At 49.8% G+C, this 17476-nt stretch overlaps 1 protein-coding gene across 4 annotated transcripts; it reads right to left on the bottom strand.

Moving 5' to 3' along the window:
* Positions 1 to 554: 554 nt before the first annotated feature.
* On the bottom strand, positions 555 to 16953 carry LOC100107367 (orthodenticle 1). Of its 4 annotated transcripts, none has more exons than XM_031926950.2 (4): positions 16552 to 16953; positions 7393 to 7797; positions 6106 to 6260; positions 555 to 3115 (listed from the first exon to the last, which is right to left on the bottom strand). In XM_031926950.2, the coding sequence occupies exons 2-4, from the start codon at positions 7646 to 7648 to the stop codon at positions 2303 to 2305; spliced, it is 1224 nt and encodes a 407-aa protein (XP_031782810.1). In that variant the 5' UTR covers positions 7649 to 7797; positions 16552 to 16953; the 3' UTR covers positions 555 to 2302. The 4 variants fall into 4 exon arrangements, with proteins under 4 accessions (XP_031782810.1, XP_032454024.1, XP_008210336.1 ...); XM_032598133.1 differs by having other exon boundaries at positions 7402 to 7797; positions 16552 to 16952; XM_008212114.4 differs by lacking the exon at positions 16552 to 16953 and adding an exon at positions 8254 to 8638.
* Between the last annotated feature and the right edge of the window lie 523 nt (positions 16954 to 17476).

The raw sequence follows: 17476 nt of genomic DNA, 5'->3' as shown, positions 1-17476 counted from the left end.
TCGAATTTCATCACATTTGGCCGAGAGGAAAAGAGCAGCGTTAATCCGTGGCTACGCGCGCTGAAACATTCAAAGGCCGAGAAACACCCGCGAGCATTAAAAATTGAAAGGTCTAATAGCGCCCGACTCGCGCATATACATGTATACCTATATGTATAATAGAGTGATTTGATGAGCTGCTGCTGCAGGCGTTATAGAGCAGCAGCAGCAGCAGCAACAGCAGCAGCGTCAGAGAACCGGTGGCTTATACACATATACAGAGTCGCCCCCGGCTTCGCGTCTCCCTTTCCACTGATGCGCGCGTTTCTCGCTCCTCTCGATGAATTCATCTCTCTCTCTCTCTCTCTCTCTACTGGAACTGCGGCTCTCTCTCTCTCTCTCTCCGGGAGACAGCGTCAGAGAGAAGGATAAAAGCCCGCTCGATATTCGCGCGCAGCTTCACAATTGCTGAGGGTGCTGAGGAGCAGTCGAGCTCGTCTACGGAACAGGAACAAAAAAAGTAGAAGAAGAGGCGAGGCGAAAAGGTACAATAAAAGCGAAATAGTAGTCGATCATTTCAATATAATATACGATACTTTATTCTTACGTTGGAAGATATCTTTTCTCGTACAATGCGGCGAAACGCAGTCATCTTCGGTAATTTTTTTTCCCTTCTTCTCTCTCCTTTACAGAGCTATATAACTATGTATATAGTATATCATTATACGTGCGAGCGCGATAGCGGTGCGGCGCTTCTTTAACTTTTTTGTTTCTTTCTTACTTTCTCTCTCTCTCTCTCTCTCTCTCCCTGCACTCACGCACAAACACACAAGAAAAAGACAAAGTATAACAATAATAGCGAGATACGATACAAATGAAAAATGAATGATAGTCCGATGTGGGCGGCGGGCGGGCTCTGGTTAAAATTAATATTTACAGTTTACACTGCGCGCTTAATCGTTATTATATACTTACAATACACACTATAACGTTATATTTACATCGAACGACGCTCAATCGTTATTATGACATATTTTTATTACAAAAGGACAATGGCTAGAGATGCGTGCAATACACGAGTAGATCTATGTATATTATATGTATAATTTCTCTTTTTTACCCCTGATATGACTTAGCTTATAGGCTCGCACACACTTTCCTTTACACTCGCGCTCGCAGACTCACTCTCGCACACAAATCACAAGCACTCCCTCTATTTGTAGCGTGTATCTGTGCGCGTATATATAATATATATATATATATATATATATATAATTGTGCACACATGGCTGTGTATAATTTTCGCAGAAGTGCGGGCGGGTATGTCGTGAGCGACGTGATCCTAATGAGTCGAAGAATTGAGACGTCCCCGGCGCGAGGTGTCTCATTCGGCTATTCTGGCCACGTTCGCTCGACGTCGCCATTGCTCATTCAAATTCTCGTATCTTTATAAGTATATATAACTGAAACGCGCGAGAAGTATAGTCTAGGCGCTGAGCACTCTTCGTCGGACTTGAATGACCAGTAGATCACCAAGGTTTTTTCTACGTATTTTTCCCTCCTGAACACGAATTTCGAGGGCTGGAATGCCCAAAGGTGGTAAGGTAATTTGTTATCAATTAATATTAAACAAAGTTATGTTTTATTTCAAGTATATCAACCCCGCTCTTATAAGCTTTTCTGAAAAAGGCGTTGTTTTCGAGTAAAAGAGTACTAAAATCCGGTCAAAATCGCGATTTTTCTCTCAATTTTTACTCGAAAACGAGGCCTTTTTCAGAAAATCTTATGAGAACATTTTCGATTTAGAATCGTGCAAAGAATCTAAAAAAAAAATGCTATCTGGTTGAAATAACACAATGTTGTTGAATATTATCAATTAATTTGTTACCAACAAATTACCTGACCCCTTTTGGGCATTCCACCCTCAAAATTCGTGTCCAGGAGGCAAAAATACATGGAAATAACGTTAGTGATCTACTGGCCATTCAAGCGGCAAGACTAAAGCGACTTTCGCGCGCGCGCTCTCTCTCTCTCTCGAATTACTACATACGGGGCTAATGGATACACGTGGCGTACGGCCATTAAAATAGTAAATATTTATAATTTCTGTCGCGGAGATGGCCAAGAGGATAGGACGAATGAGAATCGCGCGCGAGGCGACGCGGCGCACGTACGTCCGTCGCGCGTTCGTCATCCCTTGGCATCTCTGCGGTCTTCTCGCACTGTTCCACAGTTCCCCGATGAATTATTATTGCACCAACTCGCGTGCACCGATGCTCGAGCATGCGGAGGCTATTCAAGCGCACTGCCTGCCGCTGCGCTGCTAGGCCATCGCCTGGTACTTGTGCTCCGGGAGGAGGTACTCGGAGCTCTCGTCGCCGAGTCCGGTACCGGCGGCGGCGGCGTTGAAATGATGGTGCGACGCCGCGAGGCTCATGTTGTGGTGGTGGTGATGGTACTGGCCGTGGTGGTAGTTGGCCGCCTGGGAGTGCACGTGCGAGATCTGGCTCTGGTAGTCGCCGTAGCCGGCCGAGCCGTAGTGGTTCTGGTAGGCGTTCGCGTACGCCTGTCCGGCGTTCCACTGGCTGTTGACGGCGGCAGCGCTGCCCGGGCTGGCCGTCGGCGTCCAGGCAAAGTGCGAGTAATCGACCTGGGGCGCGTGGTGGTGGTGGTGCAGCTGGTTGGCGTAGTTTGCGCTGCTGAGGTGGTTGTTCGAGCCCGGGGTCAGGGGCGGCGACGGCGTTGTTACAGTGCTGCTGGCGTTGCTGATGGCGCCCGGGGTCGCTCCGAGTCTCGGGTATCCGGCGGCGACGGGGTTGTTGTTGCTGCTGCTGCTCGCGACGCTCGGCGTCGTCGTGGAGACGAGCGGCGAGTTGGGCCCGGGAGCCTCCTTGGCTCGCGGTGGCGAGCAGGGCGAGGTCCGTCTCGCGATCGCTTGAAGGCTGTTGTTGTTGGCGGCTGCCGCGTTGAGCTGCTGCTTGTTGTTGCTCGCGGCAGAGGCGCTGCTTTGGTTCGTCTGGGTCCGGCCTGCGGATTTCTGCTCGTTCAGGTTCTGCTGCTGCTGCTGCTGCTGCTGCTGGGCCTGTTGCTGCGAGGCCTGCTGGCGGACCTTGGCTCTTCGGTTCTTGAACCACACCTGTAACACGCCGAGAGAAAGAGGGCGGGCGGACCGTTTAGATTAGCCTGTGCAAACATAGGTGTGCGTGTGTGCGTGCGTGTGTGTGCGCGCGCGCGTCGCGAGTACAGCGCATCGGGAGTCAGAGGCCTGCGGGCGGATATGGGCGTAGCGTTTCATCAAATCACGCTGCAGCGACAACAAACAGTGGTAATGGCACACGGGATCGGCGAGCGGGGAAAAAGAAATAAGCGCACGAGGAGGACGGCGACGAGCCCCTTGTGTGTATACGTATGCGCGCCGCAACTGCACCCCTGTAATCCTCGGACAATACCAGAGCGGGCGCGCGCGCGCGTGTGCGTGTGTGTGTGTGCGATGTGCGGCCGAGGGTGCGATCCGTCCTTGTTATTGTTACGGCATTGTCGTCGTTCTTATTATCGTCATCTTTATTATCGCTCGCAAGCGCGCAAGCGCGTTCGGGCATCAATCTGTATTTTCTCTCTGCCTGCCTGCCTGCCTGCCTGCCCCCGTTTCTCGCTTTCCAAACTCCGCGCGACGAGGAGGTGCGAACGAGACTATATACGCGACAGCTGTGTGTTTTGACATCGCACGGCCCCCGCGCGATCGTTTTTTCGCGGAAGAAGCGCTAGATAAAACGGCCCCGACTCGCTGCCTCTGCACAGTGTATAGAGAGCAGCCGCAAGAGAGAAACGCAGCTGCGCGACTTTCTCGACGTCGACGCGGCGGCGACACACGGGGGCTATAATCCAGGAACAAATCAACTGCGCTGCACACGTATACGTTTCAGAGAGCAGAGCGGACGGAGAGGGGAAGTAGCGGAGCGTTTTATTCACGTATAATACTCGTGCGGAGCGGAGCAGAGCAGAGAGAGAGAGAGAGAGAGGCAGGCGCGCCTATCTGCCTCCATAACCGCGTTACACAGACGCTTTCCGCCGGCCGCGTGTCTACACTACACCCTTTCTAGTTGCGCGCTATTCAGAGCGGCTTAACTCGACGGCGCGCGCGGGCCGCGCCGACAGATTTTCCCTGCTTTTGTCCTATTTTCGCCGCGTCCTCTCCTCTCTATACTCCTCGTCGCGCTATATCTTCCCTCCGTGTATAGTGGGCGCGCGAGCGTACACCACGTATAGGCCCACTTTACGTCTGAATTTTCGAGGGAAAAAGTATATAGAAAGAGAGAGAGAGAGAGAGAGAGAAATACTTTTTCGACACTTTTCACGCTCGACTGGGGATAAAACTGGCCCGCTCGGCTGCACCGACGACGACGACGACGACGACGACGACGACACACAATGCCCAGACCGACTCATTCTTCGCCAATTTGCCATTGTCGTGTGCGACCGGCCTCCCGAAACCGTACACTGTGTGTATACTTTACACTGCAGCGTGAAAAAGAAAAATACTCGAATGCCACGACGAGCCATCAAAACACCGAGTGCAGCGCCTGTCATCGCTCCTGTATGCTGTCACTTTCGGCCCTCTCGGTTTTCCCGGAAAATTGCCTGCGCTCTCTTTCTCCCGTGATATTTTTACACGTATTTTCACGCGTGTCATATTCTCGTAAAAACAAAGTCACGTGCAGCGGTACGGAAAGCTTCTTTATAACTCCGTGCGAAACGGAGCGATAATTGAGGCGAGGCACAACGACCCCCGTCTATACACATATATAGATATATGCGTATAGAGGAGAGAAGGAGAATAACGATGATCAATTTGATATCCGACGACGCGACGGAATCAAAGTGCCGGGGCAGCGGCTGTTACGGGAGATTAGCAGTAGCGGCGAGCGAGCCCCCCTCTTATACACTTTTAAATCACGTCGTTGCGTTTTATGCAAATCGAATTTAATCGCACTGCGCGCGTTATAAATCGCGACTCCTCTATAACAAAATTATCGGACCCTTTTTTGCCCAATTTGCCGGAGACACTTTGAAGTCGCTCTTTCTGCCGGGGCTGGATTCGATTGTACCGTGCGTGCGCGCCTGGCATTGGCTATTTTTCCGACCGGGTTAACCGCGCGGTATATAAATGCTTATTTGATAACGAGGGAATTACATTATATATTTTCGGATCGCTTATGCTGGAACGATCAGAAGCGGATTCTTATTTTTCGCGAAAGAAGAAGTTACGGGATATAATTTAGACGTCAGTTTCCACATATACCGACTATATGGTGTGTGTGTGTGTGTGTGTGTATATATGCAGAACGCAATAAGCCGCGGTCGTATAATAATGCAAAAGCCGTCCGACGGCCGCAGCCGTTTACGATCGCGTACGATACTATACAACGCACACTCGGGTTACGATATATTTTTACGGAAAAATATCCTTCGGAAAAATCCGGCAAGCGCTGCGACATCCCCTCGCACTATACGTCAACGCGGCAATATATCACATCACTCCCTCCCTCTTTCTGTGGAAAGTCAAAAAGTGACCGCGGCTAAAAGTCGGAAGCCGTCGGCAATCATTTTTTCCTCTATAATCAAGACAAATGATCGGCTTAAACGCACGCATCTATAGAATAGGAGAGTCAGAAAAAAAAAAATCCCGGCGAGATCATAAAAATTCATTCCACACGGTTATACAGCAAGGGCGGGTGTTATTTTTTCCGTCGGGCGCGCTTGCGCAGAAAGTTCGGGGGCAATCGCGACGATGGAGCTGTTAGAGAGAGAGAGTGAGAGAGGAGCAATAAAAGCGTCATCGCGCGCGCGGCGGCCGCCGGAACAATGGCGCATCGCGCGAGGGTCGTCGTCGTCGTCGTTCTATATCTATAAATATCGTAAATCCGGTGGCGAGTTGCGGGCGCACGAAATAACGCCCCTCTCTATATAAGTGTATTTCAGCGCTACGGATCCACGCATGACTTGAGCCGCCGCAGAAATTAGTCAATCGACAGATATTGCCCTTACCGTGGAATTTATCGGGGAATATTCGTTACGCGATGCGATGTTGCGTGGAAAGCGTAAGAGGAAGAGAGTAAGTGCGCTTACCTGGACTCTCGACTCGGGTAGGTTGATCTTCAGAGCGACCTCCTCTCTCGCGAAGATGTCGGGGTACCTCGTCTTCAGGAATAGAGCCTCGAGGACGTCGAGCTGCGCTCGGGTGAAGGTCGTTCTCTCGCGACGCTGCTTCCTTTGGTTCATGCCTGCAACGAGAGAGAGAGAGCGGAGGGAAAATGGTTAGACTTATAGTATACAGCACAGTAGATATATATATATACGTATACGCGGCGATAGCGTAATTTTCAATGCGCACAGCAGCCCCCTTCGCGAGAGTTGCCGTTGCTGCCTCGTTTTCGGGACCCACGTAATCCGCTTAGGGGGTATGCGCGAGCGGAGAGAGAGAGAGAGAGAGGACGAGTTCAATCCCAGCTGCCGCTGTGGTGTATCGAGCCGACGGTCTTTCTCTCTTGGTATATGGCAAAAACTCGCGGCTCGTGCGGAAAAAGTCGAAAAATTAAAAAATTAAAAAATTTATACATCCCGGAGATAACCGCTGCCAAAGTATCTATTAGACGCGATACGAGCTGAGAGAGTCCGGTAACTGGATATCATCGTAACCGAATTTCAGCGACGGATAAGCGAGAAAAAGTCAGTCGCGCGGTAGGTTCCTGTATAATCCCCGCGCGTTGCACATCCGGCTCAGCGAGCGAGTCTCGTTTTTCAACGACACACACCTTGTGCCTCTAGACTTGTATAATATAACAAATACCGCCTCCTCGGATCTTCGACTGCTCGGCCGCAGCCGATTCTCGAGTGTGTTTACCCTGCAATTAGCCCGCACGCGCCGCACGTGCTGCTCTCACACTCCCCCGCTGTTCTCCCCATCATGAATTCATCGCGCCTCATTGCGATCGATTCCCCCGCATCGGAGTTAAGTGCGTGGTGTGATGCAGCCCGATAGTATAGTAGCGCGAAAAGTGCCTTCGGCCCACTCCCCCCCCCCCCCCCCCGACCCCCACGCTCGCGCGCGACGAGAACAAACATTGACACGCGAAGAAGCTCCAACAAGTGCTGTGTGTAGCAGTGGCGTCTATATATATAGAGGAGCGCGGAGGTAGCCATGGTAACGAGGAGAGGGCAGTTGCGGAGGCTGCCGGCAGCCTGATAAGCGGCTTATACGCGCTCTCTCGACGAAGCCCCGGCCGCGCACTCGGTCTGGCTTCGTTCGATCTATACGCTCTACGAGCCCGCGTAGATGGATACACATAATGGCAATGATAATGATAATAATAATAATAATACACACACACGTCTCGTGCGTCCAGCGGTACTTACGGTACTCACCTTGAGGAAAGGTCGCCACCATGTGCGCGTCGAGCGGGTGACCATGGGGGTGAGGGTGTGAGGTTAGAAACGGTCCGGATAGCCCGGGATGATGACTCGGTCCGTGATGCGGATGGCCCATGCCGATCTGATGATGAGCCGCTGCCGAGTGACTCGGGTGATGGTGCGATACCGCCTGGTGATGGTACTGCGAGCCGACGACCGAATTCGGGGCCCCAGCGGCCGCCGCCTTCAGGTAGCCCGCCATGTAGCCCGCGAGGCAAGCCAGCTCACCCGCCACTTTTGCACGAGAGTCTCTTGCCGCGCTTACCTCTGCTTATCTCTCGCTCGCACTTAGCCTTCTGTCTCTGCTTCTGCCTGCGGACTCACTGGCCCTCGCTGCGAGCTCCTTTTCTCCTGGAACAGAGTGGAAGAGGCGAAAAATTGATATTTGCGGTGATAACAGCTGATACGACGTTAAGGGAGCACGCGAGTCCTATATAGGTTATACTCGTTTCCGAGTAAACACTTGCCGAGAGTCGAATATAGAGCACGTGCACAAACGCGACGGAGCACTTTGATCAATCAACGCTCGCGGCCGTACGACAATGTTGTTGTTTTTCAATGGGGGGAACCCGCGCTCGGCTGTATATTTATGATTGCAAGCTCCGAGAGTTTGCTTATACGAATACGAGCGTGTGTGTCTGTGTGTGTAGCAGGAAAGTCTGCCGGAAATTTTGCAATGACTTGCCGCGAGTTCCCCGAAGTTCGTGTAAACTCACGCGTGTATAGGACAAAGAAAAAGGATTTACGAGACGGTTTCGAGGCCGTCGCAGAAACTGTACAAAGAAATAGCCTCGGCTTCTAACTTACTCGCTCTCGAACTCGGAAATTCCAATCTCAGTCACGCTGTCACGTGTCTCTCCGGGTATGCATATATAGATGTATACAACGACGAAGCCTAGCCGAGCTCTGCACCAGGAAGTCTAACTGGACGGCGTCTCCTAGTCCAGCTCGTCGGCTCGAAAAACGCACACAACAACGACAACAACAACGATAACAACAACAGCAACAACAACAAACAACACTATACTGCTATACTCGGTTGAGGCACTGCCTGAGTCGAAAGTATATATCGGGCGCACAATATTCACGGCAACTCTCTCGTCTCTCCGGACTCTCGGGTGGATGTAGAGGGCGAGCGAAGGAACTCACTCGGCCTCTGCAGACTCGAAAATCGAACTGGCAAGTGTCTCGGCAAGCTGGCCCCTAAATACCTTTTCCGGGCCCTTTCCCCCCTCTGTCCCGCTCGAGCGAGGGTGGGGTAAGTGCGTATACCGTTCGAGAGAGAGAGAGAGAGAGAGACTACCTCTCCTCTCTCTCTGCGGTTCCTCGCAAAGCGGCGGCAACGGCTTGAGTGTATATAGGACGTTTATGTAGGTATAGGAGAGAACAATGCGAGGCCCCATGCGGAGAGAGTGCAGCGCGCCAATCATCAAGTTATAGCCGACAGAGAGAGAGAGAGAGGGGACGCGGGGGGTCGGTAATGCCCCGATGCCAATCGTTGTCGCGACAGAAATTGGGAAATACCCGGTGCGGCTTGCACCTGTGCGACGCACTTGCTCCTTCGGGGAAAAATCCATTAAACGACGAGACGAGAGTCTACTGCATATATATAGGTATATATCAACCGCGAGAGAGGCGTATTCCGCTCTTCACTTCCTTCCTGCAACGCGCGCTTGCGCGAGTTCCTGCCTACTCACCCCGCAGGCTCCGCCCCGCAACGTCTGTACCTATATACTAGAGAGAGAGAGAGAGAGAATTTCCCGGTGTGCCCTTGACGCAGTGTGCGAGCGTTATATTCTCTTTTTTGTTCATAATAAACAGCGGACGAATTTATAGAGGAGAAATTAGGAGGTTTATAGAAGCTGTGCGCGGTAGCCGGCCGTAGATCATCATTAGAGCTCTCTCTCTCTCTCTCTCTCTCGCTCGCGCTGCACGATAATGTATGTGCGACCGCCTCTCTTTCCGAGCGAGCGAGTGCAGGCCATATATCGACTTTCGAATGGCCGCGCGCGCTACCAACAAAGAGAGCTCCGCGAGACATCCTCGGCATGGGCTCTGTATAGTGTCCTTGCTGCCTTGCTGCAGAAGCTCGAAAACAAAAAAGGAGCAAAAGCCTATCTACCTCGGCTCTCTCGAAACGACCAATAACAATAATCGCGTTTCCGCGAGCAAAACAACCCGCATAAATTATCGCCCAGCTCGCGCGAGGGTATATATCGGGGGAGGGGGGAGGGGGGGATTCCCCTTTCGGGATATCGGTATATACCTTTTTGCCTCGACTTCTTTATTTCGCCGCGCACGGCTCGCAAACAGGAGCGAGTCGAAACGATTCCTGCGGCGCGTCAAGTTATAAGAGAGAGAGAGAGAGAGAGAGAACTTTCTCCTCGCGCGGCTGTATCCAGAAAAGATAAATATTGTAAACGTCGTTTACTCTCTGACGGGTAGTACCGTTATAATACAGCTGCCGCTGCTGCAGCGATGCGGGTAAAACCGGAGGACGCGTCGAGAGGCAGCTCATTATGCATAACGATTTTTAATTTCGCGGTTATACACACGTCGCGCTGTATATCTTCCGACATTCGTGCATTGTACGTATAAATTATTATTATTTTGTGCTGAAGAATTGTTGGGAAAAATGGGCGGCGGTCTACATTCTACTGGTACTAGGAAAATCGGACTAATTTCGAGCTTATAATTTATAGCTATAAATTGCTGCGAACCTTTGCACTAATGCGCTGCGCACGTGCACCTTGCGCGCGCACAAGCCCAATAATAAAACAGGGGATTCTTACAACCGTCTGGTATAATTAGAGTCTGGCGCCGATAGGTTTAGAAGCGCAGACGAATCTCGCTATAGAATAGAAGTATGGTACTTTACTCCCACTGTCGTATACATGTACACCTGTGCAGTGTGCCAGTTTGGCAGACAGGGGATTATGGACGGTGCGCGCGTTCGATGAAACTTTCAGGTCGAGGCTTTTTTTAGTTTAGCCCTCGTTTATTGATAAAATTACGTAATGCAATATTAGCGCGCCTCCCGATAGATTGTAGTTTGACGGTGAGATTTTATATGTTGCCGCCTACAATAAAATGCAGCCCTATATAACTGTTTGAATGAAGGAAATTATCGAAAAGTAAATATATCCCTGAAAAATAGTCGAAATCCCGAAATAATATAAACTAAAATCCATCCATCCAACCGACAGTAGACCAAGTCCGTGATCTCCCGGCTCACGGGCCATATATATCTCATCGTCGTATACATCCCTGCCGGTCACAATGTATAAGTACAAGCAAGGCCTATCGGCGGCGAAAATCTCGTCGCCAGCCAGTCGGCGAGAGGCCTGTGGGGAAAATCGATCCGACCACTTCGTGCGGTATACTCGGAAAAGATCGTTTGCGCTCGGTATTAGTGCCCGCAGTTGGTCTCGTTCTCGAAACACAAGATTATGGTGTTGTCCGCTCGTCCCGCGCAAATCCCGACCATATTTCCCGTGCGGTAGATCGAGGTGTCGTAAATAACGTGGGCGCCTTTGCAGGTATACATGCCTCGTGCGACGGAGAAACACGTTCTCAGCTGCGGTTTGAAAAACTAGCGAAAACTCTCGCTACGTACAAGATAAACTCGCGCGCATCGTATTAGCGTTCGATACGAGCGCAAGCGCACACGCGCTGTCAAACGCGATCATCCTTGATATCGAATCGAGCGCAGCCTCGTGTTTTTGAATTATTCAAACGATCCGTTCATAGAGCTTGTCGCTTATCTTTTCTCGAGAGCTGCGTCGCTCGATTAACATGTTTCAGATGCTCGCGATTTAGAAACGCGTGCAGTGTGCAGCGCACTGAACGCACATTCCGATATATATATGGGAATTCAACATTGGGGAAGATGAGCCATGCGCTTCAACTTTATCCACTTAGAGTCTGAAGGCGAAATCCAAAAATCTGTACGGCTAGGATGGAATTATCAGAAGAGAGCTTTAATTTGAGGGCTGCTGAGCTGAAAATAGTTTCTTAAGCCAAAACTTGTCTAGGCTTGAAATTAGTAAAAAATCACGAAGAGTCAGATGTTTTACGATAATCTGCGATTTTTCTCTCTTTTTTTTTAAATTCTTATAACTTTTGATCCGAGCTGATATATATATAGCTGATTGTAAAATTGAATTGCTAATCCAAACTTTTAAACGAAAGTAGAAGAAAGGGACTACAATTTGAGCCCCGGATGGTCGAAATTGACTACTGGGATCAAAAGTTATAAGGATTTTAAAAATAAGAAAGATCGCTGATTTTCGTAAAATATCGAAAGACTAGACAACTTTTGACCTAGGTAACCATTCTTAACCCCCCCAATCCTCAAATTAATTCTTTTTTTTAATACTTTGATTCTATTAAAACACATTTTTGGATTGCGCCTCCTGACAAAAAGTGGCAATTTTCTGGTTTTCCTTAATTTTCCCCGTATTAAATTCGACCAACTTTTTAGGTTCTTTAGGTCACCCAGAACCTGAAAAAGCTTGGGTTCCCGCGATTACGAAATACTTATTTTTTTGCCGGGCACTTTAAATGTATCTAACAAAATATCATAATGAAGAGGCTGTGGGAAAAACTAACAAATTACCCGAAATTTTACTGTGCCAATCCAGTAAAAATGCTGTAGATGGCGCGGCAGCCCAGTGTTACTGTATGCTAGCACGGTAATTTTGATCCTTAATTTCTATGTAATTTTTATTGTAAAATTCTTTCCGTGCACTCAGTGTCTGAAGGCGCAATGAAAAAATGTGTATTACTAAGTTCGCTTCAATTTGAAGGCTGGTGGATTAAAAATGGTGGCCTGGGTAAAAAGTTGTATAGGCTTCAAAATTGCGAAAAATCATGAAAACTTGAAGTAATAAGCTTTAATTTGAGCCCCGGATGGTTGAAATTGACGGCTGGGATAAAAAGTTATAAGGATCTTAAAAATGGGAAAAATCGCTGATCCAAATTTTCATAATTTTTCGCTATTTTCAAGCCTAGACAACTTTTTCCCTAGGCAATTATTCTTAACTCAACAGCCCTCAAATTATAGCTCTCTTTCAATACTTCGATTCTAGTAATGCACATTTTTCAATTGCGCCTTCAGACACTGAGTGGGTAAAGTTGAACCGCATGGCTAATCTTTGTTTATTTTTTAATTCCCATAAGAGAATTTAAAGTGCCCGGCAAGAAAATAAGTATTTCGTAATCGCGGGAACCCAAGGTATTTCGGGTTCTGGGTGGCCTAAAGAACCCAAAACAGTTGGTCTGATAGGTGTGCCCTCAAATTTCAATTTCGTTCACTCAGACCTCCAAAAGTGTCAGATTTTTTCTGGATTTGCACATATAAACGAGATGCTTTTACATAACGCGGTATCTATCCTAGGAATTTCGTATACATTCCACGACGGCGTATGCAAATTCCGACGAGACTGCCGACCTCATCTTCTCTCTCTCTCTCTCTCGGGATTAATTAATCGGCGAATTTGTCACTTTAAACAGAAGTATCCCGGTTAAAAACGAGCTTCATAAATAATCGGTCGCATCGTTGCTTATACACACCGAAAAAAAAGTCAGCGCTTTCCTAAACGTCGCACGCATGCACAGCAGGAAAACAGGTTACATGAGTAATATACTCGGAAAAATAAAAGTACGCCTGATGTTCGTGAAATATCGCGCGGACACAAAGGATATTTCAGAAATCGCGGGCTCTCTCTCTCTCTCTGAGCGATAAATGAAAGGAAGAAAAAAATGCGCCGCGTATACGGGAGCCATACGGGATTATGCGCGTTATATAGCGCGAGAGCATCTCGCTCGGGGAACGGATTAAAACACAAATCACTCAAATAAAATATTAACTATACGGCCTTTATGATCGCGCCGGCGGACCTGTAGCCGCCGCGCAGATGAGCGAAAATATATATTCGATTTCTCGATCTGCTCGGCTCGCAGCTCGTCTGACGTGTTAATTAAATTTTTCGGGTATATATGTGCAAGATAACAATGATCGGAGATAGCATCGGTAGCTATAGCTTCTGCATATAATACGTCTCTCGGTCCTCGAAAGTCGGCGAAACTAGGAGGTTCTATATATACACAGCGGAATTACGTTGTATATGACTTTAGAACGGTACTTTTATTAAGGTGCTTGCATAATTACGTCCCTTTGGAAATAGCTTCTGAGCAGAAGGAGCTGGGGCTACCTATACAGGTACGAGAATTGCGCTATAGCCTATTTTGAGGTCATCTTTTATTGCCGGTTTTATATACCCGAGAATACTATATATAATATCGTGCCTGCATATTGTTCGTTGCGTCTCCTCAAGCGGCGTAGCGCAATAATCACTCGTCTCGGCCCGACGATCATACCAGCGAATCGTTCGAATTTTCTCTCATCCACGCAGCGCGCGAATAATAGGTCTTAGAGCGTGTACTAGAGAGTCGAGAAGCCGTCGTCCTCTCCGATCATCGTCGTGCTGTACAACGACGTATATAATACTCGCTGGAAATCCGAGTTAAGCGTGTCTCCGGAGGGGGGCGAAAAAAAAAAAATACCGAATCCTTCAGCGCTCATAATACCCCCGGCCCACAAATATATCACGATCTGTTTACTCAGAGAAAGATCGGCGAGGCTAAAATCCCTATGTCTGGGTACCACGCTTCCTTCCGACGGGGAAAACCCAAGCGACGGCGGGACACGGTCTCGTTTCGCCGGCTGCTCTCTTATGTTAGATATATACCTACGCTCGTTAAGTAATTTGTCCTTTTCCCTGTATACAAGCCTCGGGCATTGTTCCGCGCGCACCTCTGCAGCAGCGCCGGGTACGATTATCGCGGCGACGGACGACCACGGGATCATCGGCCTGTCCGGGACGTCTACGGACGTCTACTAGTAGCTATATATATATATATATATATATATATATATACACGGGCAAACGCGCGCAGTTGGAACAGGTTGCATACCTGCGCGCGACAGTTCTTGCTATGCGCGCTCTGCGGAAACAGTTAAACTCTGCGGTGGTAGCAAACACCATCAGCGCTAAGCCACAAATCCGGGCTTAACCCGGCACGAGAGAGAGAGAGAGAGACAGAGAGCTTATGAATGAAATTGGTCAAAGTGCCCATAGTCGTATCGCTGCACGCGAGACGATGACCTTCCGGGAATCAGACTTTTCCTCTGAGTCGCGCATATATACTTTGCAGGAGCGTTTGTAACAGTCGCTCGTCGATCAAGCGGCGGTATATAGCGATGCAGGGCAAACACGAGGGAGGGTAAAAATCGAAGCAAAACTAAATTACACGCCGACGGCAGCCAGCTATATAAACACGTCAGCGAGGCCCATTGTCGTTTTTCGGGGCCATTGTTATAGACTATGGCAGCCTCGGGAGGCTGATGCGATGCGTCTCTTGTGTATATATATAGGTATACGTTTTGAGGAGTAAGAGAGGAAACGCTCGGCATAGCTGAGAATAAGAAGACGAAAAAGAGGAGCTGCCGCGAGATCTCGTTCGATGAAGAAATAATCGAAAATCCAAGCCGAGAGAGGAATATCACTTCTGTCCGTCCGTGCTCGTATATGCGTGTGTGCGCGTGTGTGTGAGAACCGTCAAGCTGTCCGCGCGGCCGCGAGACAGCTGAATTTTTAATTCGAAAAAGAAAGAAGGAAACTTTTTTCTCTCTCTCTCGCTCACGCAGTTATACACGCAAGAGCTGCGGAGTCGAGTTTTTCCGTGCCTGTGAGCATCGCGCATGTAAGCACCTATATATAGGTAAGAAAAGTCCCATCTCTCGTCCCGTCGTTGGCGGCGGCTGCGGGATTTCCGAGGGCAAAGAAAGCTTTGGGGAGGATTATAAGAGTATAGTCGAGATAGAGGGGCGATCTCTTCGGGACGATCTCTCTCTCCGGGTTCGACGCCTGCGGTGCCAGGCTACATAAGGTTAAAGGACGCGCTTGGCCGACTCTTTTCACGGCAGCACGCTGCACTACTCGCGCACTTTTGTGGCCGATCTCTCGTCGCGATCGTGAAATATTCCGCCGCTGCCGCCGCCGCCGCCGCCGCTTTTAGGGGACATTAGCCACGGCTCACGCCTCGTCGCTCCCTCTCTTTCGTACACACGCATACGCGCAAGTATATAGCGGCGGGACAAATTTCGACGCTGATTAGGCTTCTTCTCTCGCGGTTATCGGCCCCGCTCTTACACACAATCTCGATTTCTCGCGCCGCGTATATGCGCGCAGGTATATATAGAAGCGACCGCTGTCGAGAGAGAGTGAGAGAGAAGGGGGAGGAGGAGGAGGGAGATGACACATGGGTCGAGTCGTTTGGCCGGTTCGGAGCACAGTAGCGGCAAACAGGCATAAATATAAAATATGTCCCTCCTTTCAGAGCGCTCGCTCGCTCGCTTGCGTGCGCCGTGAAAAATAGAAAGAAGAGAGCAGAGAGCCGCAACGATATCCCGCAGAAATATATATGCCCGGCGGAGGGAGCGAGAAACAGCTCAACACCTTTGTATAACCCCGCGCGCGCGCGCGCGCTGACTCGCGACACATTCCAGCAAGCAGGCCAATTTCTGTAAATAAAAATATACGCGAGCGACTCAGCTCCGAGAGATGGCTGTATATATATATATATATATATATGCTATATAAATGAAAGAGAGGCCGAAACCCGTTTGCCGCCGAGCTTATTATATTCAGAAGCGCGTGCAGCAGCAGCCGAAAAAGGGAAAAAAGCCGACAATACAGCGGTAGGCAGTGGAATGCCGAGAAGAGAGAGAGAGAGAGAGAAACTCGCCGCCGTCGTATAGTGAGCTAGAGAAGCGAGGGCGCGCGGTAAAAGTACCCCGAAAGCGCTAATTGCAGTAGCAGTAGGTATATACAGTGGGCAGGGCCCGAAGAGCCGCCTGTTTTCCTCGCTGGACAATGGGCCCGATTATCGCTCCGTCCGGGGGGTCGCTCACCTATTTTGCAAACTCTCGAGTATCTACAACTCCCCACTGTCCTCTAGCCGCGACGCGAGTCCTGCGTGCGACGACGCACAGCTGCGGCTTAGCCCCCCGTAGTCTCAATGACGTACATCAGCACTCACCTCTCAGCGTTTTCACTGTTACAATGCTTCGCTCTGTATCCGGCCGTGTATGTATGGTTCAGCAGCAGCGGACGCACTCTCTCAGTCCAGTGCAAGCGAATATATATATATATATATATATATATTATACTGATGGGCCACACTCGCGACTCTCTTCGCCTCCTCTCTCTCTCGAGAGAGAGAGATGCGAGTATTGCGTAATAAAAGGACGCGAGACGCGCACGCGGCTTCTGCCTCGTACGAGGATAGCCGATCGACTGCTGGTCGATCGAGCCCGGCCAGAGAGCGCGGTGCACACGCACATACACACACGCTCTCTCTCTCTCTCTCTCTCTCTCTCTCTCTCCTTCAGCTGTACAATAGCGCGAGCTGCTTCTTGGTACCGCCGTGACGAGCGCTGCCGCTGATACAGACACTGCTATACTGCAGCCCCGCGAGTCAGCTCGTAGCTAACTCGCGATCGAAGCAGCAGCCGCGTCTACTCTGGACCGAGAGATGGCCGTCGGGGCCGCGAGTCATTGGCTGCGAGCCGCGCAGAGACTCGAGGCGTGACTCGCTGGCACCGCCCATTTTCCTATATATATATATACATACAATCTGCCCCCCCCCTTCTCTCCGCGAGCCCGATATATACGCGTATATATGTTTTATATATAAGCGCCTTGCTATATACGTATAGCGAGAGAGAGAGAGGAGCCCCGCGGGCCATTAGCATTTTTTTCGAGAGAGCGCGCACCGCGCGGAGGATTATAGAGGGAGAGAGAGAGACGGAGTCTGCTGCTGCAGAGAGAAAAGTGGGCTCGAAAACTGTCACTCGACACCCGACTGCCAGAATCGGACGAGAAGTGTCAAAAAGCTGTCAGTGGGCCCCTGCTCACGCGCGCCTCTCTGACAGGCCCTCTTCTCTTCGTTTCTCTCTCTCTCT

This window comes from Nasonia vitripennis, chromosome 3, assembly GCF_009193385.2.
Source record: "Nasonia vitripennis strain AsymCx chromosome 3, Nvit_psr_1.1, whole genome shotgun sequence".
NCBI classification, from domain to species: domain Eukaryota; kingdom Metazoa; phylum Arthropoda; class Insecta; order Hymenoptera; family Pteromalidae; genus Nasonia; species Nasonia vitripennis.
The sequence above is the reverse complement of the archived record's forward strand: the minus strand, read 5'-3'. Positions and strand labels throughout refer to the sequence as shown.